The 25980-nt window shown below is 55.1% G+C and overlaps 1 protein-coding gene across 2 annotated transcripts in view; it reads left to right on the top strand.

The window, feature by feature from the left end:
• Positions 223 to 25980, top strand: part of RHBDL3 (rhomboid like 3) — a 52665-nt gene continuing 26907 nt past the window's right edge. Inside the window, exons 1-5 of one of the 2 annotated variants that reach the window (XM_021067454.1) lie at positions 223 to 446; positions 1973 to 1996; positions 17053 to 17211; positions 20853 to 21077; positions 25520 to 25668. In XM_021067454.1, the coding sequence (XP_020923113.1) occupies positions 336 to 446; positions 1973 to 1996; positions 17053 to 17211; positions 20853 to 21077; positions 25520 to 25668 (668 nt within the window). In that variant the 5' untranslated portion in view covers positions 223 to 335. The remainder of the gene's footprint in view (positions 447 to 1972; positions 1997 to 17052; positions 17212 to 20852; positions 21078 to 25519; positions 25669 to 25980) is intronic. The other variant, XM_021067455.1, reaches the window with a different exon arrangement.

Genomic DNA, 25980 nt, shown 5'->3' with positions numbered 1-25980 from the left:
AGAGTGGGGGCCGCAGGAAGCGGGCAGGGAGCGCGGGGAGCTGCGGGGCCCGCCCGGCCCAAGGGCGCCCTCGCCTCGGAGCCGGGCGAAGGGGCCGGGACGGAGGCCGAGGCCCGCGGGGCCGCGGGGCCGGGGGCGCCGAGAAGTTTGCGGCGGAGGGCCGGGCATCCCGGGGTCGCGAGGCGGCGGCGCGGGGGCCGGGGCCATGGGGGCGGGCGCGGAGGCGGCCCGGCGCTCGCAGAGTCCTCGGAGCGGCGCTGCGACCGCGGCGCAAAGTTAGCCCGGCGCCCCGGGACGAGCCCCGCAGCCGCGGCCGGCCCCGGAGCCGCCTCGGCATGGGCGAGCACCCCAGCCCGGGCCCCGCAGTGGCCGCCTGCGCTGAGGCGGAGCGCATCGAGGAGCTGGAACCCGAGGCCGAGGAGCGGCCGCCGGCGGCGCCGGAGGACGTGAGTACCCCCTCCCCAGCCCGGGCAAACTTTCTGGGGGGCGCTAAGGGGAGAGCTGCCCTCCGTTCGCCCCCCGCGGGGCAATTGGGAGGTTTCAAGGTGACGCGGGAGCGCCCCGGATTGGCCGGGTCCCCGCGGGCGGAAAGGGGCGGAGGGACTGGTCTCCCCGAAACGCGCGCGCGCCACCCCCCGCTCGGGCTCCCGGGGCTTCCCTGCGGAACGCAGCGCCCGCCACTGCGCAGGGGACTCGTCGGCCGCCGGAGCCCCCTCCCCGCGGCTGGTGCAGTGCCCGGGACACGGCGTTTTCCCGCAGAGGCGGCCGCGTCACAGCAGTGACTCCCCTCCTCTCCCACTCGCGACCTGCGGGCTCTCGGAGCCTGGGGAAGAAGCGGGCGCCCCAGAGTCCCCGGAACCCTGCAGCCCAGACCGGTCTGGCGACCCCCACCTCAGCTCCCAGATTAGCCCGCAGCCGGCACCTGCCTTGTCGCGACGCTGATTGAAATTCAAGCTGACCCCGGTCCCTGAGCCCGGCCGGCCGGCGGAGGGAGAGGAGTGTTGGGAGCGCTTTTGCTCCCAGAGGGGGTCTCAGGAGTCCAAGACCGCGTCCGTGCCAGCGACAGTCCCCCGGGCGAGGATCGGGAGGGGCCGCCCCAGGGGGCTTCCCTGCCATCTGCTGCTTGAGTCTCCCTCCCTCTGGTCCTGCGAGCCCTCGGCAGAGCCGGCACTGGGGAGTCCTGGGAACTGGAGTTTCTTAAGCTTCTCCCTCGCGAGGTTAACCTGCTAACAGAGCAGAAAAACTGAGCAGACGCTCTGCCCTGCCCCTTCCCTCTCAGGGTGGGGACACGCAAGTGAAGCCAGGCCCCCAACCTACCAGACCTTAGCCCGAAAATCTGAATGGGGTTGTATCCCCTTCGCCTCTTGTGCTTAAACCCCTCACTGGCGTCTGGCCCCAATGGCCTGGCAGAATCTCATGGACTCATCACTTAGACTCAGCCTTGAAAGAGACTGGGTGGGTTTCAGTGCATGTCGGAGCCCCCATCTCCCAAAGTACAGGCAAAATGTTAGCGCCTATGAAGGGGTGGGTTTTCCTGAGAAATCTCTGGCCCCTAGCAGGGGGGGGATGGCAACAGCAGGTCTGATGGAATTGCACCGGGGCGTGCATTCCTGGGCCTGGGAGTAGACACGGAGATAAGCTTCAGGCAGCAGAAGTTATTAGAAGCCCTTGGACAGAGTCGGATGCTTTTACTTAGTAATTGTTGAGAATCACCCTTGCTCTGCTCATCCCTCCTCTTGCCTGTCCCAGAATGAGGGACACTCTCCCTCTCCCCACCCCCTTTGCTATGTGTAGACTCACTTGGGAAGCTATTACCAGATTTTCCCTGGTCTCTTGGTGGACCCTGAGCCTGGGCAGCAGCTGGGAGGCTAGGTCAGAAACAGCAGGGGGCTACAGAAGCCTTGCTGATAAGTGTGTTTCTTTCTTTCTCTCTCCTCTTCCTCCTCTCCTGCATGGCCTCCCTCTCTACCAGCACTGGAAAGTCCTGTTTGATCAGGTATGTGAGCGTTAAATCCCCCCCCCCTTCCTTCCAGCCCTCCCGCAGTCAGTCTCTCCGCTTGCGTGGGCTTCCCCAGCTCTGCGCTCCGGAGCCGGTGACGCAGCGTAGGGGCGTGGCTTAGCGCATCCCTGGGCCCGAGCGGGACCGCTCTCCACTGCCCTCCAGGTTGCAGGAGGACGTGGCGGGCTCTTCTGAGAGATGCTTGCCTCCTTCTTCCTCCCAACTCCTCTTCACCAGAGCCGGCTTTATACCATGGAGTCCGTGTTGAAAGCCTGGGACATTCTCTTTATGCTCGGGAATTTCCGTAGGGGCTGGGGGGGTGGGGGAAGGGCTTAGGGTAACGTCCCCTCTCCTTGTCCACCTCCTCGGTCAGAGATCCATGGTCACCCCTGAAGTCCACACCTCCGCCCTCTTTGGAGGGTGACTTGCAATATGGGCACTTGTGAAAGCTGACTTTAATTTGGCTGCCGGGATGGGGGAGTTGTAGATGGAAAATCGTATGTGATGGTTTGCAGAGCCTGGAACCTAGGTGTAGGGCGCGGAGTTGGAAGTGCCACGTGTTGGCTTCGGAAGCCAGAGACGGACATTTGACCTTCAGCAGGAAAGGGTTCTCTTCCTTGCTTGGTACTCCTGTTGCGTGCTGTTGCGTGTTTCCTTCTCCCTCCCTGTTGGACCGAGCAGAAGGAGGTGCCGGAGAGACAGAAGGAGCTGTCCTGGTGTGGGGGAATAGTGAGCGCTACAGTCCTGGGGTGCCAACTCGTAGGCCGTGAAGTGTGTGCCACTCTAAGAGACAAGTCTGGTTGGGCCAGAGGAAATGTGTTGGGCTGGAGAGGGAGATAAAGCTGAAAAAGTAGCATGGACCAGACCTTACCCCTTAGAGGCAGGGGGAGCCTTTGAAAAAATTTTTAGCAAGATCCAGGCAGTGCTTTGGGAAGATTCTGAGAGTGGGATAAAGGTGAGATGGGTTGCGGGGATGAAAGAAATGGGCCAGGAGCCTGCAGCAGTGAATGGAGCCAAGCACCTGGACTTGGAAGATGACAGTGGGAGGGGGAAGAAGAGGGACATGCTGACGAGAGAGTTGGAAGAACTTATTGGACCCGAATAGCTGAGATGACCCACGTGTATAACTGGAGACTGAACTGATGAGGAGACGGAAAAGTCAGGGTGGAGGCAAGGGGTTTTGCACAACTGACAGTTTTACTTTCATACCTATTCAGTTTGCAGAACCAGCTAAATGCAGATGGCCGAATTTGGGTGGAAAACATGGAATTTGGCTTGAAAGACACGGTGGGCTGGGGGGGGGTGGAGGGGTGTCAGCCACCTTGGGGAGCATCCTGTGGCTCCTGTCCCTCTGCCTAGCGCATCTCTCTTGGCTCCCGAATGCCACCCACTCTCCCTCAGGCTCCTAAGAGTGCAGCAGCCGCTGGCCTGATGCCCTGAGGCAGGAGGGAGCCGCCTGCTCCCACTGATACCACGACCAGCAAGCTGCCAGCCCTTCGCACCTCCAGCCAGATTTAGAATCGAAACCTAGAACAAAGTGTATCATTCTTTTTCCCCTCTGTCTGTGTCTTTCTCATTTGATTAGCTTCCTTTGCCAGTCCCTGCATGTGTGTTTACATTTCAAACCAAACTATTTGGGTGAAGGGAGGAAGAATTTGGAACTCAAGGGAGCAGAGTGTATGCATAGCACCTAATATCAGTAAGTGGTCTATGAAATCTAATTTTTCCCACTGGAGGGAGATCCCGGGTGTCACAAAGAGCATCCCCCTGCTTCTGGGAAGGCTCACCCAGAAACCATTCTGGACAGACAAAATTAATTCTAGGAAAGAAACTCCTAAAACTTACTCTGCACCGTTTTTCTCTCCTGATGTGTTCTGCTTATGGCTACCCCATCCCGCCCATGGCTGTAGAGACTCGTTGCTGTTGTCTTCCTTCCTACTGGTGCTTTGTGTTTAAGGAGAACTGCTCGGGAGCAGGGCCCGACCTCTGGCAAATATCCAGGCCCTCTGCGTCTGTTCTGCCTGCTTTGTGCGGCCACCCCGGCCCATTCCCCGGACAGGGCTGGACGAAGAGCAGGTGCGGAGCTTCACAAATAGATGCACAGTTTCAGAAGGACGCCGCCGGGTTGTTCAGGAAGCTGAAGGGTCTTATCCTTTCTGCCTCTTCCTCCAGGCCTGCTTAAGGGAAGGATTTGGTGCTGGTGGACTTGGTGCCCTCAGGAAGGAATGTCTGGCGGAGGGTTGCAGGCAGCCTCCCCACGATTTCTAGCAGAAATAGACAGCCCTGGTCTAACTGTGCTGAATGGGGTGGGATTCACATGTCACCCCTCAGAGTCCCTGAACACTAATGTGGGTCAGGGGGATACCTGGTCGGTCTTTCCTTCTTTCTTTCTTCCTCACCTGCAGCATATGGAAGTTCCTGGGCTAGGGGTCAGATCTGAGCTATAGCCACTGGCCTATGCTGCAGCTTTCGGCAATGCTGGCTCCTTAACCAACTGACTGGGCCAGGGATCGAACCCACATCCTTATGGACACTATGTTGGGTTCTTTTTTTTTTTTTTTTTTTTTTTTTTTTTGGTCTTTTTAGGGCCGTACCCGTGGCATATGGAGGTTCCAGGCTAGGGGTTGAATTGGAGCTGTAGCCACTGGCCTATGACAGAGTCACAGCAATGTGGGATCTGAGCCACGTCTGCAACCTACAGCACAGCTCACAGCAACACCGGATCCTTAACCCATTAATCGAGGCCAGGGATTGAAGCCGCAACCTCATGGTTCCTACTCAGATTTGTTTCCACTGTGCCATGATGAGAACTCCTCTGTCGGGTTCTTAACCCGCTGAGCCATAGTGGGAACTCCCACCTGGTTTCAAACTGGGATCTGCTGGGACCTTTTTCCAGGTTTTCGGGGTGGAATCAGACCAGTCCCTCTGTGCTGTCAGCATGTAGAGTAGCTTTGACCCAACATGAAGCCAACTGGACCCAAGGGGGCTAGAAGAAGCCGTCACCTTGCCTTTTGGTCCTGTGTGGTTGTCTCTCAACTAAATGGCCAGAATGCCTTTTGGAGAGTTGGAGGTGAAAACAGGTGAGCCTAGTCCCATGGAAATTTACCAGGCCAGCCCCTCTGGCATCCTGGGCATTTGTCTGCTCTGCTCCAGCAGGTGTGTAACATATCACCACCCCTCCACCCCCTCCCCGTGCTTCCCTACCGGCTCCAGAAGTTACAGCAGGCAGGGAACCTGGAGATCGTGACTTCAACCCCTAGACATTCCTGGGGATTGTTTCCTGTTTGAACTTCTTAAGGAAATTATCTTTTCATATCCTTGGGATCTGAATGGTTTTCCTAAATACTAGATTTTAAAGTTACCGTCAATATTAACCTGTTGTTACAGTAATATCACGGTAAAAAAATCTTATTTTTCTACAGTTGAATCTGTTGGGCTTTTCATGATTCCTCCTGTTGCTTCGGAGCTGAGATAGTTTTCATCTCTCTTCGGATCTCATAAATATGCACTTCTATTTCCTACTTCTTTTTCGCTATTTAAAAAAATCAACTTCTCTAGGAAGGGGTGTTAGGGATTGCTTTCATCTGCACCACTGAATCAGATGAATTGCTATGCTTTACAGCTGGGCCACTTTTTTTGGTTTGTTTTTATGGCCACACTCGCAGCATATGGAAGTTCCCAGGCCAGGAACTGACTCTGAGCTGCAGCTGTGACCCACTTCTGGTGCAGTGGGTTAAGGGTCTGGTGTTGTCACTGCTGGGGCTCAGGTTGCTGCTGTGGCACAGGTTCCATCCCTGGCCCAGGAACTTTCACATGCCGAGGGTGCAGCAAAAAAAAAAAAAAAAAAAAAATCGTCTGACCCTTTAGACAATCCCATTTCTATCCAGTTACACCAGCATCACTTATGGAGAAACCCTGCCTTTATATATTCCTTGGGGAATTTCATCATTTGGTAACATTTTATATGTGGTTGGGTTTATTTTTGATTTCTGATCTAGTCCCCTGATATTTATGATTTTTCCCAGGTAAAGTACCCTTTATTTATCACTTTGTATTTGTCCCATGGGTTTCCTACAAGCTCCCCTTTTTCAAGTTATGCTTTGATAATCTCCCCCGCAGCCCCTTCCTGAACTCCAGGGGGGTGCTCTCAAGGAGCCAAGGTCAAATAACAGGTCCTTGGCAGATATGGGACTAGAGCCTGTTAACCCATAAAGGGTGTCCAGGGTTGGAAAGCCGTTCCCAGTTCACTCTTATAAATGCCTTCGAGATCTCTGAATGTTTAGTGAGCAAAGGAGTTTGGAGCAGAGTTAAGTCAACAAAGCAGAGATGCTTTCCAAGCTCAAAAAAGCAAGAGGAAAAAAGGAGACACATGACTGTGTCTCCCTCCTTCTCCCCCCACTGGGAGCGTGCGTTTCCCAGACTCCAAGAAGAGACCCCAGCATCACTAATCTCCCAGAAGGGAAGCCGATGAGTCTTAACTATCTCTCCGATGTTATAAACATGCCATGACCCCAACACATTAGGGAGGCTGCTGGGGAGAACCCTGCGTGTGGAGTCCCTGAGAAACCTGGAGGTCAGTCCTGAGGTCAGTCTTTCCTGGTGTTGTGATTGAGGTCAAGGACGTTAGCTCTCTGAGCCTCAATTTTTTCATCTCTAAAATGGGGATGATCATTTTTCCTCCAGGGATGATGAGGGGAGTTGAATGGAAGTGGAAACTTCCTTCACAATGTCTGATACCCAGTAGATGTTTGATGACCGTCGTTTGACGGGGAATCAGAATTTGCCAGAAGACGCCTAGGGCCCCATAGGGAAGGTGACTGCCTCTCTAAAGCAGCTCCTTCCTAATTCTGGCTGCCAGAGAGAGACCCACTTCTGCTAGGATTTGTCTGCTTGTTTTCCCCAGGTGTCTCCCCACCCCCATCCAACCCCCTTGCCTGCAGCCTGGGGGGGTCTTCCTTTAAGCTGAGCCTAAAGCCTACCTCCTTCACAGTCCTGCAAGCTGGTTTACAGGGTCCTGGGAGTTGAAAAGAGGTTCAGCTGAGACCGGTGCATGGATTAGTGAGGAGCCACAGGGAAAACACCTGCCCCAGAGACAGGGGCCTTGGCACCCCCAGAACAAGAATTAATCAGCAGAGGGGCTCCCTTGTGAGGGCTCTGCACCTCCAACCCCTTATCAGGTGGCGTCCAGGCCCCTAGAGCCTGTGGCCTTCCTGCCACCACAAAGCCAGCTTCCCTTCCCTGCTCCTGCTGCAGTGACCCCAGCAGGCATGCTGCATTAACCCTTTTATCCCTGACCACGCCCAGAGATGCATTTGCTAGCATTTGCAGGGGCGCCAAGGGTGCTGAGATTGTGTGCTGCCTGGTTGCCTGCCTGCCTGCCACGTCACAGGCACACGCACGGTGGTGCAAACAAGTCCGGATGCATCCCTGCACGCGTCATCTTGGGCTCCAGTGTCCTCTCTGGGAGCAGGCCCTGACTGTGGGGCCACCTCGCCCGTGTCACCCCCCACCCCACTCTGGGGCTGCTGCCATCTCAAGGGCCATGGATTATTAGAAGGTCGGTGGAAGCCTCTTATTGAGTCTGCTCATCTTTGCCAATGAGGAAACAGAGGTCAGTGACCTTCTGAGGTCACTTGGTGCCGTAGCGTCAGAGCTGGGACCAGAGCCCGGCTCTGCTCTCTCTCTCTCTGACCTCTGTTCCTGCCACCGGGCCTTGCACACTTCTGTCTGCTTCCTTGGCACCCTGAGTGACGAAGGCAGCAGCGAGGACAGGCGTCTGGCTCAGGTCCCAGTTCTGCTCCTCCTAGCTCTGGGACAGCGGGCCAGCCCGGTAACCTTGACCAGCCTCAGTTTTCTCATCTGTAAGCTGCTCTCAGGCCATCGTGAGGCCTGATGAGACAGTGCGTGCATCACGCTTGGCACAGTATGGAGTGAGCCCCTGATAAATACGGTGCTTGTTATTGTGCTACTGGAATTTACAGCAATTAATGCTGCTCTGGCGCGTCATAGTTCTAGGTCTTGAATCAAAGTGTCCAGATCCCCAGTTGGGTTCCTTCCACGGTGTCAAGCTGACTTTTTCAGGGCAGGAGCTGGAAACCCATGTTCCCCCCTGAACCTGCCACAGAGGAAGGAGAGAAGTTTGGGGACAGGGGCTGTCTGGGGGGAGCGTGGATGCCCAAGCGTGTCCCCCTCTGCTCACTAGCTTCCTCCTGCACGGTGGAGGGTGAGAGCGAGAACAAGGCATCGGGCGCCAGGTGCCTGGAGCCCAGAGTGGGCCTCCTCTGCCCAGTGTTCCCATTTGGCAACTCCCTGTGGTCAGTCGTGAGACTGGGCCCAGGGCACTATGAGCTGATGTGTATCTCACGTTGTGGAAACTAGGCATAGTGACCACCCCAGTCCCACCAGCTTTTTAAAAGCAAGGGTCAGGTTTGCATGGGGAAGTATTCCTTTGAGAGAACAAACATGGAGTGTCTGCTGTGCGCACACATGTCCTGGTCTTGTTTTCATCTCTCACATACCCCTGCGAGGTGAGCGGCGCCGTCTCCTCTTTACAGACGAGGAAACAGGCCCCAAGGGGTGGGGCCGGCCCAGAAATGCAAAGCAGACTGTTCCAGGAAGGGAGACCCCTTCCAGGGTCCTGAGCACGGGCTCTAGTCTAACACTTGGAAATAAATTGTCCGAGGAGACACACGTGCTGACAAAGCAAGAGACTTTATTGGGAAGGGGAGCCCAGGGTGACGGGACCCAGGGGAGCTGCTCTGCCCTGCGGCTGTCGGTCTCCGGTTTTACGGGAATGGGGTTCGTTTCCGGGTTGTCTCTGTCCAATCACCTTGCTCGGCCTGTACTTGGTCTGGCCCAGGGTCCTGAGTGGCGCATGCGCACCTCTCAGCCAAGATGGAGTCCAGCGCCAAGGGTCCTGGGAGCTTGGTTGTCTCCTCCCTCCTGTCGGCCCCTCCAAAGTCCTTCAGGGCAGCACCGCGTTCCTTATCGGGGCCTCCTGCTCTGAGACAGCTCGTGCAAGCAGCTGTTGTCGTGCTTGGCCAAGGTGAGCAGTTTTGGTCAATGGTCCCCTAAGAAAACAAGGATGCTGCGCAGCGGGTTTGTGTGGGGGGAGTGTCCACAAGGCTCCTGGGTGTGTTTCTCCACCAGGCTCCTGGGCGTCTTGTGAAACTGGGCAGAGGGCCACAGGATGTCCTGCCCAGCCTGCTCCTGGTCAGAGGGCTTTCCCACTCCCCTCCTTCTCCCCGGATCCCTCTTTTCTGGGAACCAGAGGGGCCTGTGGCTTCCAGGAGAAGCAGCAGGAGGCAGTGGGTGTAGGCCGAGGGGGTGGGACCTCCTCCCTGCTCACACCCCCTCCCGCCTCTCCCTGCCCGCCGCTCCCCTGGATTCCCGCCTTTATGGCTGTTCCCCAGACGACGACGACGTGCCCGTGCCGGCTGGGCCTGGATGAGTCAGCACAGGCATTACGTCTGCTCCTGGGACCCAAGGGGCCTGCGTCTGAGTCACAGCCTCCACTGCCCCCCTCAGAGTCTGTGCACCGCCACGGCCCTCAGGGAGGGGGCTCCCGAAAGGGGAGAAGAAGGGTCATCCAGGGGCCCTCTCTCAGGGTGGAGAGGAACAGGCCTGGAAGAGAGAGGAGCCCCCCCCCTCATGCCGCCCATCCCCCAGCTTCCTGAACATCTCAGCTCCTCTTCCTCTCGAGGCCCAGGTGTTGAGAGAGCTGGCTAGTTTTCTGGAAATATGTCAACTATCCGATGGCTCAGCCTGCATTCAGGCCAGGATGTCCTCCACTTTTGGGGGGGAAGGGTGATCTAGCTTCTTAATCAGCCTGCCCCCCTCAGATCCTGGGGTTCAGCTGTTTGATGTCTGGGGGGGATGGTCAGGAGCCTGGCTTGGAGCTTCCCCTTGAAAGGGATGAGCTGCCTCCCGCAGACCGCTGGGGTGGCAGCTGGAGGGACGGAAATAATATAACTGGGAATCCTAGAATCGCTGCAACTTCCCCAGCTGCCAGATGCCTGGCCAGACCCCAAGGGAGCCCCAGAGCCCCTCGGGCCTCCATGTGGGGAGACTGGAGGACAGGAAGGGGTCAGAACCTGGTTTTTAGGAGCCAGTCTCTCTTCTTCCCAGGGATGCTTGAGGTCTTTATAGATCCACTCCTAGTGAAAGCAGGCCAGTCGGTGCCCTATTCCACTCGCTGAAGTGCCTCGGAGCAAGTCGTTCACCTCTGCTTCCTCAGCTTCCATATCTGTTGAATGGGACTAACCACACTTACTCCAGGGGTAGTGTGAGAATAAAAGCAATCAAATACTTGTGAAGATGAGAATTTCAGGTCAGGGGATGGTGTGAGGTGGTTTATGGGGCGGAATTAGCATTCTCATTTGCAAGGCAGGAGAACTGCTAGAGAAAGCTGCTACTCCCTTAACCTCACCGCCTGACCTCGGCAGCTGCAGGCCTGGACCTAATTTATGGGGCCGTAAATATCCATGAATGGGTCGGAGTTCCCTGGTGGGCCCTAGCTGTTGCGAGGGGCAGCTCTGCTGAGTGGCAAACCCCTGGGCAGCTTCATTAATTCTGCTCTGCTCAGAAGCTGAGTAATGATGCAAGGGCCAGCAGATGAGCCATGGTAACCCCCCCGCACCTCCCCCCATCCCCAGTGGGAAGCGGCAGCTGCCAGCACCCTTCTTGCCTCAGTATACACACCACGGGGTCCTTTCTTGGGGCTGTTCTGTCTTGGTGGACAGAGAGGAGACAGTGGGGCCAGGGACGGGAGCCTGCCTTAAATTCTAGGTCTGAGAGCTCTGTACCGGGATGGCACCCCAGGTGCCACCTTTTGTCTTCTCGTAAGGGCGCACACCCAGCAGCCCTGGTCTCCTCTAGGTCAAGGAGAGGGAGGCCATCCCCTGGGAGAGAGAGAGGACCAGATGTGGAATTGTCCTGGAAATGAGTTTGTGCAGGTCACACATGCGTGAGAGATACTAAATCGACATGTACCTTTCTTCTTTCTCCTGTGCTTTACTGCTGCCGCGTAAATTCTGAAGCTTTGGCCGGGCTCACCCGCCTGCTGCAGGGAGGGAAGAAGTGGTGCCGCTGTCCTGGGTGCTGAGCAGGCAGAGCCCAGCCCCTGCGGGATTGGTTCCCTGAGAGCTCAGCTCAGCGGCCCATTAGGCTGGTCACTCCTTCCTCAGCCTCTGCCAGGGCCTGGCCCCCTCCTCAACCCTCTGGCTGGGGCCTGGATCCAGCAGACTTCCAACTTTGCTGGAGGACTCAGAACAGACTATTAGCTGCCTCCAGGGACGGTGCCACTCAGGAGATGGAGGCAAAACGCTGGTTCAGAACCACCGACAGAGGGGCCTGGTTTGGAGTTCCTCTTGTGACTCAGTGGGTTAAGAACCCGACTAGTATCCACAAGGATGTGGGTTCAATCCCTGGCCTCGCTCAGTGGGTTAAGGATCCGGCGTTGCCGTGAGCTGTGGTGTAGGTTGCAGATGCGGCTTGGATCTGGCATAGCTGTGGCATAGGCTAGGATTCAACCCCCTAGCCTGGGAACTTCCATATGCCAGAGGTTCAGCCCTAAAAAGAGGGGCAGGGGCTGGTTTCATAAAAGGGAAAAATGACTCAACTGTGGATTGATCCATTTTCCCTTAAAAGTGTTTCATGATTGTTGCTGGGAAAAAACACTGTGATCAAAGATGCACTAAGTTTGGGAAATGCTGGGCTGAACAAAATCAGGTTTCTCCACTGTAAGATGCTGAAGAACTCTTAATAGGATCTGCGCATCATGCTCTTCCAAAAGCGTTTCCGAAACTTAGGGGACCACGGCACCCTTATTTCGTGTACCCTCCTGGGCCTGGTATTTCACAAAACACACACTGGGAGACTCTGAGCCACTTACGTTTTGTATAACTAAATAGGACAGGAAAACAAGGCAGAGCGAGGCTGGACTGGCCAACCCCCATGGAGGAGCCCTGAGTTATTCCTGTCCTGACCGCTGACTTGCTCTGTGACCTTGCACGAGTTTCCTTTGCTCTCTGCACCTGTCTCCCCATCCATAAAATGAGCGTGAGACCTGACACGTAGTTCTTAGTAAACTTTTGTTAAATGAATGAATGAGAGGATTGAACCAGGGTCTCTCAGATTCTTTGTAGCCACGGCATCCTAACGGTGGGCGAACACGAGCTCTGGGCCCCTCCACCTGGATGTGGCGCCATCTGCACCCGAGTACCAGCTCTTCAAACTTGGGCAGCTCAGCTCCTGATGCCTCATTTTGCTCCCATGAAAAAATAGCTTCTGCCTTGTAGGCTTGCTGTGAGGTTTAAATGGAGGGACCAGACAACTTATTATTTAAATCGGGACAGTTTTGAGGGTGAAAGGGGCACTGTTCATTTTCATGCTCAGACAATAGGTGTAAACCAGGACTGTCTGAGAAAAACCAAGACGTAGGGTAAGCTGCGGTTTCGGTGAGGTAGCGCTGGATACCTGGCAGGGGCTCTGCGTGTACAGCTCCTCTTGCGTTGCTGTTCAGCCAGGTAGTACGCAGAAGGCAGATACAGAAAACAGCTCAGACGGGGCCACTCAGCAACCCCCTCCCCACTTCTCTGGACCTTGGAGGTTCCCCAGCCCCTACAATTCTGCAGAGCAGTTTCAGAACCACTGAGGTCCCTTTCAGCTCTCCTGGATCATGGGTTGTCATTTCCTGACCCGCTGCCCTTTTCTCTAGTGTCACCAGGTCCCCCTGAGAGCACAGACCTCCCCTTCCCTCCCCCATCGCGTGAGCTGTCTCATCCTGATGCTGCATTTCCCATCAGCCCTTTGACTGAGCAAGGAGGCAGAATTGATCCCCCGCCCCCATGGGTGGTGGATGGGTCTATGGGCTGTGGATTTCTCTTTGCCTTAGCCTCCATTTGTGTACGATACGATTATGGGGGAGGGATGGGGACAGACCCCCCCCTTACATCTCCCCGGGAGGGGAGTTCCTACCACACGATGGCTGGAGAAATGAGGCAGTGTGGTTAATGATCTGCCCAAGACTGCACAGCAGCTGAGGGCGAGCCTCCTTCCAGAACTCTCGCCCAGCTACTTGCCCCAGAGGCGGGGACGTGCCCAGGTGGCAACAACACAAAGAGCATTTGGTGGGTCTTTTCTGCAGCCATAAGGTCACAAGTGAGCCAGGAAGGGGCCCAGGGCAGGAGGTGAGATACAAGGCAGAGCTTGTGTGGGGCCCCGGGCGGAGAGGGGGGACGGCTGGCGACCTAGAGGATTAAGGGGCCAGAGGGCTGGGTGCTGATGGGATTAAGCACCTCGGAGTCTCGCAGCTCTTTTCAAAGCTGAGGCAGGTGGGCGGGAGCCGTGGGAGGGTCACTTCTCACTTTGTGCTTTCCTCCTTTTCTGAGCCAGCAGCCTCTAGGAAGGCCGAATGTGGCCTCGCATTCCCCCCTGCCCCCGCCCTGCCCCCCTCCAGTGCTTGGCCCCATTCAGGAGGTGGCTGCGAGGATGCTCTACAGTCCTGGCTCCCCAGGGGCCCCTGCCTGCAGCCCACTCACAGCCCCATTCTTCCCACCACCCCCAGGGGTGGACCCCAGTAGGCTGTCTCCAACCCGCCCAGCCTGGACCTCATCCTGAGAGCACCCCCCTGTCTGAAGTGCACGAATCCAGGGTGTGGAACACCCAGGACAGGGAGCTTTGGGGACTTGCATACATTATTAAGAGAGAAACTGAGTTCGTAGGGTTTGTTTCCCCCAAAGCTTCAAACTGTGGTGCCAGCATGATTCTGTCCCCTACACCACAGCTGCCCTCGAGGAGGCCCAAAGGTGGGAGGTGTGTCCAGGAGGGTGGGTCGAGCCTTCATGACAGGGCCACCCCCTCCTTGCTTTGAATGAGGCAAGTGGAGGCCAGCACGCAGTCTGGGCCGTCTGGGCCCCCTGGGCCCCGAGAATGTGTCCCTGCATTCGCCACACCCCAGGAGATGCCAGGCCCACTTGATAGATGGCACACATGGCTTGAGCTGCTTACCCCACGTTACACACACTGCTGAGGGGCTGAGACAAGAATGGGATTTCCGCCTTTTTGCTCTTTACAGCCTCCTTTAGAGGCTCTCAGCTTCCTTCCAGGGCAGTGGTACCCATCTCTCTGCCTTCTGCAGGAATCCACTCTCTGAGTTTCTCTTTGTCTCCTCTTTGCTCTTTCTCTGCGCCTCCCCCACGCCCAGGTATTGGGGTGGAGGTTGGAAGGTGTCCTGTGTACATCTGTGGAGCCCAGGCAGCTGGCCCCCTCCCTGCCTCTCCCTCCTCCCAGTCACCCTCCTTTATCCCTGGAGCCTACTTATTAGGGTAGCGATGACCCCCCATTGTCTGGCCTGTCTGGCCCTGGCATGAAAGGTAGAGTTTTGGCAGAGAAGGGAGGCTCGGCCTACTTCCAGCTCCTTCTCTGCAGTCTGGAGCCTGTACTGTGCTTGGGGCAGGACTAGCAGGCCCCGGGTGGGGGTGGGGGATTGTTGTAGGGAGAGGAGCCACAGGGTAGCCCCTGTCACTAGGACAACAGCAGGGAGCTGTGGCGCGGGGGGCGCAGGGAGCGGAGAGCAGGGGAGCAGGTGGCTCTTTGTCTGGAGCTGGAATGAGGGAAAGGAGCCCCTGCCTGATCCCAGCGCCCCCGCCCTCCTGATGGGCCCCTGGGAGGGGAGTGGCTTCCTCCCCCAGGCTGAAGCAGGAGGGGCTCCCTAGAGACCACTGCCCCCTGTGGTACTCACCAGGGGAGGAGTGGGGAGGGGAGAGATTTTCTCAGGATTCAAGGCTGCTTCTCACCTCCTCCCCCACCCCCACCCCCACCACTACCCCTCCCCTCCATTACCCCACCACCACCACCACCCCGGTAAAAGGGCCTTGAGGGACCAGGCAGGGCCAGGCTGGTGAGTGGCCAGCCTGTGGGGATGGGAGGGGTCCCAGGCAGAGAAGGAGACCCTCCCTCCCTGCCACTGTCCCTCTCCAGGCATCATCTCCTATCTGAGCAATAAGGACATCAGAACTGTTGTTTGAGCTCTTTCCTGCTTTAAAACATCTGTCTAGTGCAGGCCCCTGAGACTCCTGGAGCCCCCTCCTTTCCCGGGTCTGCACACACCTCTTGGATCCTTACATCTTGCCTCTGATCAGCAGAGCAGGCCCTGGAGTAGCTGGAGCTGAGCAGGTGTGGGATCCCGGAATCCTGGTTCTGCCGCATGCAGGCACGTCCCTTAACCTCTCTGTGCTCATTTTCCCAGGCCTCTACTTCCTCATCTGTCACATGGCAGTAAGCATAGGACCCACTCATAAGGTGGTTGTGGGATGTCAAAGAAATTACACGAAGTGTCTAGGATGGTATTTGGCCTCATGGAAACACTCAGCAGATATTAGGTGTTTTTACTCTTAAAGATCTTTCTGGAGCTGGGGGTGTGGGGGGTAGGTGAGTTTCCTGACATACTCGATGGCGTGAACTGAATAGGTGCCATCCCTGAAATCTGGTGTGGGACATACATGCAGATTTTTAAATACGCGGGGTCAGAGCTGTCCTCTTGCGTTGCGTTGCCCTCGCATTGAGTTCCGGGGAGAATTGAAAGATCGTGGCTGGTGACTCTTGGCTCTTTCTCCTGGATTGTCTTAGAGGGGCTGCGTGCAGAATCAGTCCTCCTAGAATAGCGTTCACTGACCTTATCCAGAAAGGGGGAAACGTGGGTTTGGTGTTCAGGGCTCCCTTGTCAAGTACACGTGGGCATCCGCAATGTCTGTTTGCTGTTTAAAACCTAAGCAACTTGCGGCAGCGTCTCCAAGTGCAGTGAGTGTGTGTGGAGAAGCACTTGGTGAACCGGACCTGCTCTGGGCATCCCTGAGAGCCGGTTCGTGTCCTATTCCAGCAGGATATGCGCTGAGGGGGGATGTGGGGCGGGTCCTGTGAGGAAGGGGGGCATTGGCAGGGGGACGGAAAGGTTCCAGGCTTCTTTGGAGACCTGGGTAAGCCGCTTTTCTGCCTGAACCCTTGAGGCTCTCCCTGGAAAGTGAGTACCCGCCCACTGTTTCCCCGGACATCCACTTATTCACCCAGCATGGTGCCAACTCTGCCGGGCTCTGTGCTAAGGCCCGGGAACAGCTTGTAATGCCGACCTTTAAGGAACCCGGTCCAGGGAGGAGTAGAGAATAGATGTTAGAGGACAGGGCGGGGTGTGGGGGGTGCACTGTCCGAGGTGCAGGGGGATCGGATGGAGTGTGGGGGAAGGCTTTCTGGACACAGGACACCTGAGGAGTTGGGAAGGGAAGGGTGGCTTGGAGTCCCCCAGGGAGGCTGGAGGGTGGGGAGGGAATCCTAGGCAGAGGCACCCTCATGTGCAGAGCTGCAGAGTCAGGAACCAACCGGATCTCAGAGCATGGTGTCCTTGGGGAGCCTTGCATGGCTGTGTGCGGGGTGTGGGATGTACATGGGTGCAGGCGTGAGAGAGGGGCCGGAAGCCAGATGCAGAAGGGCTGTGCAGGCTGTGCTCCCTGCTTCACAGGGCTTTGAGCCTTACCTGCTCAGTCCCTTTAGCCCAAGCCCCAGATTTCCTCATCTTCCTCCACTCGTCACCTTTCCCGGTTTTTGTTGTTGTTTGTTTTTTGCTGCACCTACAGCTTGTGGAAGTTCCCGGGCCAGGGATCGAACCCGTGTGGCCCGCACCATAGCTGCTGCAATGCTGGACCCTTAACCTGATACACCACAAGGGAACTTCCCACTCATCAGCTTTCCACCCTGCTTCCCCCTTGCCCAGGGTCAGGAGTAAGAGCAGAGAGAAGCCTCTCTGAGCCTGTTTCCTTCTTTGTGCATGAGACGGTTGGGTTGGGCCATCTCAGAGGTCTCCAGGGCTCTCTAGGATTGTAGGTGGTTGTCTGCCCTAATTGGATGGTTCCCCTGGGGGCCTTGGGAACGTCCCAGGTGCCACCTGGGCCTGTTGGCAGAGGGCTGGGGACAGGGGCCGTGAGTGGTGATGGAGATGGAGTACCTGGGGCAGTGCGGACGGAGCCCCGCTGACCCCACTTCTGTGTGTGCTTCTCCCTCAGTTTGACCCTGGGAACACGGGCTACATCAGCACAGGCAAGTTCCGGAGCCTCCTGGAGAGCCACAGCTCCAAGCTGGACCCGCACAAGAGGGAGGTGCTCCTGGCCCTCGCCGACAGCCATGCCAATGGGCAGATCTGCTACCAGGATTTTGTCAACCTGGTGAGCACTCTCAGGCCCTCGCTGCTGGGAGGGGCCTGTTTGGGCGTTTAGCTTCGAGGACCCTTTTGGATGATTAAAGGCAGCTGTGGGCCTGCGACTTTGAAAAAGTCCAGACTTTGTTTAGCAGGCTAAAGGAAATCACCAAGGACCTGCTTTCCCTTTGTTTCTTGGTTCTGCTTTCTGCAGCGTCAGCCTCCTTCCACGTAGCTCCTGGCAATGTCATACCTTCCCATTATAGCAGCAGAGTGGCTGCAGCTGCTCCAGCCCTCACACCCTCAGGCCTCACCATGAGGGAGAGGAGAGAGCCTCTTCTTGTGGTAGCTCCTGCATGAGGCCTGGGATTTCTCTGCTCCCATTGGTCTAGTTTAGGTCAGCAGGATGTGCTGATTGGCTCAGAGCAATCAGTGCCCACCCCTGGAGCTGGGTGTGGGGTCTGTTCCACTGAAATGAAAGGCTGGGAATGGGAGGTGGGAGATAGTATTGGCAGGAGAGGAGCTGGGGAGTGGATGTTGGGAGGATCAAGCCAGACCTTTCGAGAGTGATGGGGCACGTGAGTTAAAGCTGATGCTCATCAGACCTGCTGGCAGACATCCTGGGCTGTTGGAGGGACTGGAGACAGGAGGCCCATGCCCAGTGGTCTGGCATCTTGGGGTCAGGACTCAGGGATGGGGGCACCAGGACTCCGCCAGCGAGCCAGGTTTGCTCTCCGATGCCGAGGTACGGGCTTTGGAGTTGTTTTAATTGCCTCTTGATTAAGGAGCTGCCTTTGCCTGGAGGTTAGTGCGATGGCCGGCAACAGCTGTGAGGCTTTTAGTGGTCGAGGAATCTGCCGTTCAGAGTGGACCCAGGGAGCAGAACTCCTGGAGGGTGGGCAACAGAACTCAGTTAAGCAGAGGAGTTGAGGACCTTTGGGTTTCACGGGTTGGGCTGTGGAGGTGAGCCCTGTGACTGGAACCCAGCAGCGCCACCAGCGACCAGGCCGCAGGTTTGAATCTGCGTCGGCTCATCCGCAGCCCCAGCATGTTTGCTGCGGGCCCTGCTCAGTCCAGGGCAGAGTGAGGGCACGGCTGGGCCAGTCAGCGGCTTCTCTCCTGCCGGGGGACTGTGGCGCCTTCTGTGTGAATTTGCTACAGCAGATTACTCCTTACCATCAGAATTTCTCTATTCACGTTCGGAGCTGGAGGGGCCAGCCTGGCCTCCGTGAGCAGGGCTGCCCTGGAGGCCAGGACCGAGAAGGGGCTCACCAGGGGAAAGGCTGGGCAGAGAGCTCAGGGCTGGAGCCAAGCCGACCTGGCCCCTGCTCCAGGCTCTGCCTTTGCCACTCAGTGGGAAAGATCCTTGGAGGGTTTTCCAGTTTGTAAAATGAAGCCAAAGGATGCCCTCTTCAGGGTAGTGGCAAGGATTAAATAAGATAAGATATTTGAAAAGTTTCTGTTGTCTCTCATGTTCTTCCAGCAGGTTAACTAACGCGTCTGCATCCTCTGTGAGCCCTTCCCCGCCCCGACCCAGGGAGAACAAACCAACCTTATCCAGAGCCCCACAGTGCTTTGTGCAGGACGGTCTTTTAGTACAGACCGCATTGCATTACAGCTGAGTGGCCAGGGTTGCCTTACCATGTATGGGTGGGCAGGTTGTGGACTCTACAAGGATGCCCGACAGAGGGATGTATGGGGACTGAAATCTGGCTGGGACTTTGTTCAGCAAGGCCTGGAATGGGTGCATCCACCTGGAAGAAGAGGCTGCCTTATCCAGTTGGCACAAAAGCACCATATGGGCCAGCATGGGCGGTCAAGTTAGGCAGATCTGGATTTGAATCCTGACTCTTGCTTACTAACTATGGGTCCTTGAGAAAATTACTTCCTTTCTCCCGGTTCTTGTCCTCATCTTTTTAATGTAAGGATAATGCGATGCAACAAATAATGAGGATGCCGTCCCCTTTTGCTACTATTCACCCATCTGTCTCTCCTGTAAGCTCTGTGAGGCCAGAGACCACGGCCACTGCTGTGCCCGCACAGCTCTAGGTACCCCAGGTCATGGGAATGGTGAGAAAGTGTGTGTGTGGGTGTGCACACCCACACGCAAACACAACTTCTCCAGAAGCTGAGCTCCTCCACACCACGGATCTTCCAGGCGTGTGTCCATGACTGTTTTTGCCGTGCACACCCATATATGTGTGTACATGCGGGGATTGAGAAAGAGGACGGCGAGAGTGCCTGTAAACTGACTTGACCACATGATGATCCTGTCCTGGGCTCACAGTGAACCTGGAGTCCCACGCCCTGCCAGCATTTCCAGAACTGCCAAGCCACTAAGAACCAGATGCATGCTTTGCAGCCCCGGGGGGATGGGAGTAGGGAATCGTTGAAAAAGGGTCATCGGCAAAGCCTGGTGAGGGGGCAGCCTTATGCCAGGCTTTGCAGGTGTGGGCAGAGCCCAGGACAGGGGAGAGGCACTGCAGATGGAGGCTCTTTCCACCCGGCCTGGTCTGAACCCAGGCCCTGCCCAGCTCCCTGGCCCTTGACAAGGGCTTCAAACCCCTGTGCTTTGGTCTGGCTGGCTCACCTCCCCAGCCCTGGCTGGACTCCTGCTTCGAGTTTAGCCTGATGTCCACCACGGGACCCACAATCCCTGGAGTATGTTGATAATCCCCACCCAGCGACCATGGCACGGCCCCCGGGCGGCAGTGTGGCCCTGGGTTTTGGAGAGCGGTGCCTCTAGAACAGCTCCCCACAGGGAAGGTCTAGAATGGGATGGTGGAGGGCGGGTGCGAGGTGACGGAGGCCTCGGGAGGCTGGAAGTCACCAGTGCAGCCTCTGGTCTCAGGGAGTCAGGCTGATCTCTGGGTGAGGCGGCCAGGACTCTGCCAGGGCAGGGGCCAGTCCTTGGGCGTCCTGAGCATCACAGTTCCCTTCTTCAGCTTCAGGACTGATGACCTCCCACAGGCACAGCTTGGGTTCTGGTTCTGGGGATTGAGGACGCCGACTCCTACTTATCCTCTAGTTCTTACTCATACCACCTCCTCCAGGAAGCCCTGACCACCTGGGGGGACCAGGTTGGGCTCCGTCCTGTGTGCTCCAGCAACAGCCTTCGCTCTGAAGCATGAACGGTGGTTACTTGTTTATCTTGAGCTCCACTCTATCTCCTGCATCTGCCAGTATGTCTGCCACGAAGTAGTTGCTCAGGAAATTGGGATGGATGATGGATGGGTGGGCAGAGGGAGGTATAGTGGAAATGAATATAGGCCCTGGAGCTTCACTGGGTTTGAACTTGATCGATTGCTACACCTGTCTATACTTCGGTCTCCTTGTCTGGTGGAATGGGGATATTCACGGTCTTGATCTAGCAGGTAGGCTGGTTGCATCAGAGGAGCCAAGAGGTGATGTGCTTGGAAGAACCCCTGACACATGAGAGTTTAGGTCAATGTTGCTTCTGCTTCTTCCTTTTCTTTTTTTTTCTGCTTTCCAAAGTGTCCTTTTGTCCTGGGAATGGGCATCCAGGTGAATGTTGCTTCTTGGTAACTATTACCCAAGAAAGAGGAAGGTGGGGGCAGGCCTGGTTGATCTAAAGACGGTGTTGGCTGGGAAACGGGTGGGGGCTCCCCTGAGGTCCCAGTTCTGACCCCCTCCCTCTGTCCCGTGTAGATGAGCAACAAGCGGTCCAACAGCTTCCGCCAGGCCATCCTGCAGGGGAACCGCCGGCTCTGTAGCAAGGCCCTGCTGGAGGAGAAGGGGCTGAACCTCTCCCAGCGACTGATCCGCCACGTGGCCTACGAGACCCTGCCCCGGGAGATCGACCGGAAGTGGTACTACGACAGCTACACCTGCTGCCCCCCGCCCTGGTTCATGATCACAGTCACGCTGCTGGAGGTAAGGACCAGGTCGGAGAGGGCCTGCTGCGGGGGGGCGGATCAGGAGGATATCTGAGGTCACGAGGGGAAGGGTGGCCAGCATCCTCTCCACCAAAAGGCAGAGCCATTGTCACTACAAGTCAGGCCCTGTTACGGTCAGTGCATGCAGGTGTATTGGAACCCCTGGACCACAAAGATGTTACAAAGATTATTACTTTAAGATGCGCTGCAGCAAAGTCCTCACAGGACCACCCCCACCGAAAACAGCAGCAGCAAAGACGACGCCAAAAGTTCATTGATTTGAACCAATGCCAGGCTAACGCATTAAAACAGTTTATTTTAGTCCTTCCCGGAGTGAGTAACGTGGACGAGTCATTTCCTCCCCTGGGACTCCATCCTCCACCTGTAAGGGAGGAATAACCAGGCCTGCCCTCCTTCTCCCGCAGGACCACTCTATTTAGAGCGAGAGGACGGCTGGTGGTGCTTTCTGAACACAAAAGCATTACACAAATACATATGGGAGGGAGTGTTTATGAACAGGTAAATGTGGGCTTAACGTATTTTGCAAGAACATTCTCCCCTCGGGGAATCATCCATACCTGTTGTTATTCTCCAAGTCTCATGCTTATGCAACAGCATCCAAAGTCCTCCTTTCTGAGTCAGTGCCCATGTGTGTGGAACTCTGAATTCTTTCTGCTCGTCAGCCCCAGGACCTGTGGGCTCCCCAGCCCCAGCTCCTGAACGGATGTTTAGGTGCCCCTTGGAGTTTTATGATCTCCGTAGTTGTTCTTCCAGAGCCAGGGGCCTAATTAGCGCCCCAGCATATGTTCTTGTAAAGTTCCTGCCGGATCAAACTGCAGGATCATTACGCTTCATGGCGTCCTTCTCCTTTTTTCCTAAATATCTGGTCTGCAGGCCAGAACTCCTCTGTCTGTTGTTCTGGCTTCATCCAAGTACATGTTGAAGTTGCGATTTTTCTGAGATATTCTTGGACTTGTTCTCCAAGCACTTACTGTGTTGGTCTATTTATTAGCTTCTATTTGAGGACCAATAATAACAAGCTGGCTTGGAAGCTGTATTTGCTGCCAGGCCACCCGCATGCATGGTGTTAGGTGGTCAGAATAGCTTCCAGAGAGATCAGGGAATCCAGCTGCTGGGAGGTCTGAGCCATTCCCGGGCTCAGCCCAGGGAGGCTTAGCCCCACGCTCAGTACAGCTGCCTCCCCTGAGCGAGGGCCGCACCCAGGACTGGCTCCTCCTGTACTTGGTCATTTTTAAACCCCCACGATCCCTGGGAAAGCATAGGCGTTAGTATCCCCGTTTCCAGATGGGGAAGCAGGACCAGTGAATTAAAATAATTTGCATAACATCATCCAGAGGGGCCAGTTCTTGTTTTCAGATTGGTTTCAAATTTTCCGAAACCCCAGCTGTGGAGTTCCCTTGTGGTGCAGCGAGTTAAGGATCTGGCATTTTGTCACTGCAGCAGCTTGGATCTCTGCTGTGGTGTGGGTTCAGTCCCTGGCCTGGGAACTTCCAGATACTGTGGGCTTGCCCCCGCCCCGCCCCAAAAAGAAACCTGAGCTGTTTATTATTTTATTTATTTATTTGTCTTTTTGCCTTTTTCTATGACCGCTCCCGCGGCATATGGAGGTTCCCAGGCTAGGGGTCGAATTGGAGCTGTAGCCACCAGCCTACGCCAGAGCCACAGCAATGCAGGATCTGAGCCACATCTGCCACCCACACCACAGCTCATGGCAATGCCAGATCCTTAACCCACTGAGCAAGGGCAGGGATCGAACCTGCAACCTCATGGTTCCTAGTTGGATTCGTTAACCACTGCGCCACCAAGGGAACTCCACCTGAGCTGTTTAAATTTGAGCCACCAATCTAGAAGCAACCGGGAAACATTGAAATATCTGTTTGAGTCCTTGTAACAAAACCCAGGGCCTTTGGTTACACACACAGTTCTAGTAACTGGTTTTATGATTCCATAACTGAGTGAAAATAGAAGGGACATTGTGGGAAACTACTAGAAGGGCCCCCTACCAACCAGCAGTAGGAAGGAAGAACCTGGTTGTCGTACCTGTTTAATAATGTGCCGACAACCTGGCAGTGCAGGAGAGGACAGCAGAAAATGTGAAGGCAAACCTGAGTCCTAAAGAAACACAAGAATGTGGGGCCATTTAGCATAGGAACGAAAACCCCATCAATTGCTGGAAACATCACTCCTATGGCCCAGATCAATACCTGAGGCATCCTTAAAATTAAAAACCTAGGGACATGAATTATGTATTCTAGGAAGAGTTCCAGAAAAAAATAGTTAAAATAAATACCCTTTTAGGGCTTAAACAAGAACACTTCAGTCGTCTTCAAAACCAGCTTATGCGGCGTGTTGGTGAGAATGAGGAGAAATGGAAACCCTTGTGTACCATTGGTGGGAATGTAAAATGATACAGCCGCTATGGGAAACAGTGCGGCAGTTCCTCAGAAAACTTAAACACAGCAATCATAACATCCGGCAATTCCATTCCTGGGTGTGTACCCAAAAGAATTGAAAGCAAGGATTCAAAGAGATATTTGTGTTTAAAAAAAAAAAAAAAGGAGTTCCTGTTGTGGTTCAATGGATTAAGAACCTACTAGTATCCATGAGGATGTGGGTTTGATCCCTGGTCTCGCTTGGTGGGTTAAGGATCCACTGTTGCCATAAGCTGCACTGAGGTCACAGATGCAGCTCAGATCTGGCATTGCTGTGGCTGTGGTGTAGGCTGGCAGCTGCAGCTCCGATTTAACCCCTAGCCCAGGAACTTCCATATGCCATAGATGCAGCCCTAAAAAGAAAAAAAAAAAGTATTTGTACAACCAAATTCATAGCAGCATTATTCACAATTGCTGAAAGGTGGAAGCAACCTCAGTGTCCATCAACAGATGAACGGTTAAGCAAAATGCGGTAGGTGCGTACAGTGGAATGTTAGCCTTCAAAAGAAATGAGATTCTGGAGTTCCCGCTGTGCTGCAGCGGGTTGAGAATCTGGCATTGGAGTTCCCGTCGTGGCGCAGTGGTTAACGAATCCGACTAGGAACCCTGAGGTTGCGGGTTCGGTCCCTGCCCTTGCTCAGTGGGTTAACGATCCGGCGTTGCCGTGAGCTGTGGTGTAGGTTGCAGACACGGCTCGGATCCCGCGTTGCTGTGGCTCTGGCGTAGGCCGGTGGCTACGGCTCCGATTCAACCCCTAGCCTGGGAACCTCCATATGCCGCGGGAGCGGCCCAAGAAATAGCAACAACAACAACAACAACAAAAAGACAAAAAACAAAACAAAAAAAAAAAGAATCTGGCATTGTCTCTGTGGTGGCGGGGGTTCAACGCCCGGCACGGTGGATTGGGGATCTGGCATTGCTGCAGCTGTGGCATAGGTTGTATCTGATCCCTGGCCCAGAAACGTCTGTGTGCCACAAGTGTGGCTCAAAAAAGGAAGGCGCTTCTGGCGTATGTTACAGCATTGATTACCTGGATGACATTATGCTGAGTGAAACAGACCCATCACAAGAGACAAATACTATATGATTCCACTTAGATGTGGCTTCTAGCATAGTCAGATGCGTGGAGACAGACGGCAGAATGGGGGTTGCCAGGGGCTGGGGAGGGGGGAAGAGGAATTGATGTTTAATGAGTATAGAGTTTCCTTTAGTTTTACAAGATGAAAAAAATTCTGTGAATGGGCGGTGGTGATGGTTGCGTCTTCTGAATGTATTTAGTGCCACTGAACTGTACAGTGATAGAGCTGAAATGGTTTAGGATGGTAAATTTTATGTTACCTGGTAAATTTTATGTTACCTGTGTTCTGCCACAGTTTTGTTTTGTTTTGTTTTTTAAATCAGCTTATGTGGAATTACCTCATCCCCCCAAGTGGATATGTGAGTTATTACTGAAATTAAAGTTTAAAATCCTCCAGAGCCTTCCTGCTTAGCACTGAGGAATTGTGGGCAGAGAACATGAGATGGTTTGGTGAACATTTAACAGAAAATAATCAAACAGGAGTTCCTGTTGTGGCACAGCAGAAACACATCCGACTAGTATCCATGAGGACGTGGGTTCAATCCCTGGCCTTGCTCAGTGGGTCGGGGATCTGGCATTGCCGTGAGCTGTGGTGTAGGTCGTGGACACGGCTCAGATCCCAAGTGGCTGTGGCTGTGGCGAAGGGCAGCAGCTGTAGCTCCGATTCGAACCCTAGCCTGGAAACTTCTGTATGCTGCAGGTATAGCCATTAAAAAAGAGTAAAAAGCAAGTAATGGAACACAAGTGGGGTGAGAGGAGGTGGAAAGCTAGCCCAGGTCCTCATCATGGGGATGCGCCTCATTCTGTGACACGTTCTGTAGAGATTCTAAATGTTGGTCAGCACAGGAGCGCTTCCTGGGCAGAGTCCCACCTGCTGACAGGCTCTCTTCATTCTGTGTTCTCATCTAGGTTGCCTTTTTCCTCTATAACGGGGTGTCGCTGAACCAGTTTGTGCTGCAGGTGACCCATCCACAATACCTGAAGAACTCCCTGGTTTACCATCCACAGCTCCGAGCACAAGCTTGGCGTTTCCTGACATACATCTTCATGCACGCAGGGTAAGGCCCTGTTTTCTTTCACTCTGTCAGAGTCCCTGGGGGAAGATAATGGGTCCAGAGAGCCTGGATTAAAATGTATCTTTTTTTTTTTTTTCAGAATAATGGTTTGCTTCTTTGTTTGTTTTTTTAGGGCCGCTGGTGCGGCATATGGAGGTTCCCAGGCTAGGAATCGAATCAGAGCTGTAGCTGCTGGCCAGATCCGAGCCGCGTCTGTGACCTATACCACGGCTCATGGCAACACTGGATCCTTAACTCACTGAGTGAGGCCAGGGCTTGAACCCGCAAACTCATGGTTCCTAGTCGGATTCATTT

Source organism: Sus scrofa, chromosome 12, assembly GCF_000003025.6.
Source record: "Sus scrofa isolate TJ Tabasco breed Duroc chromosome 12, Sscrofa11.1, whole genome shotgun sequence".
NCBI classification, from domain to species: domain Eukaryota; kingdom Metazoa; phylum Chordata; class Mammalia; order Artiodactyla; family Suidae; genus Sus; species Sus scrofa.
Note: the sequence above shows the minus strand (reverse complement) of the source record. Positions and strands in the feature narration are given on the sequence as shown.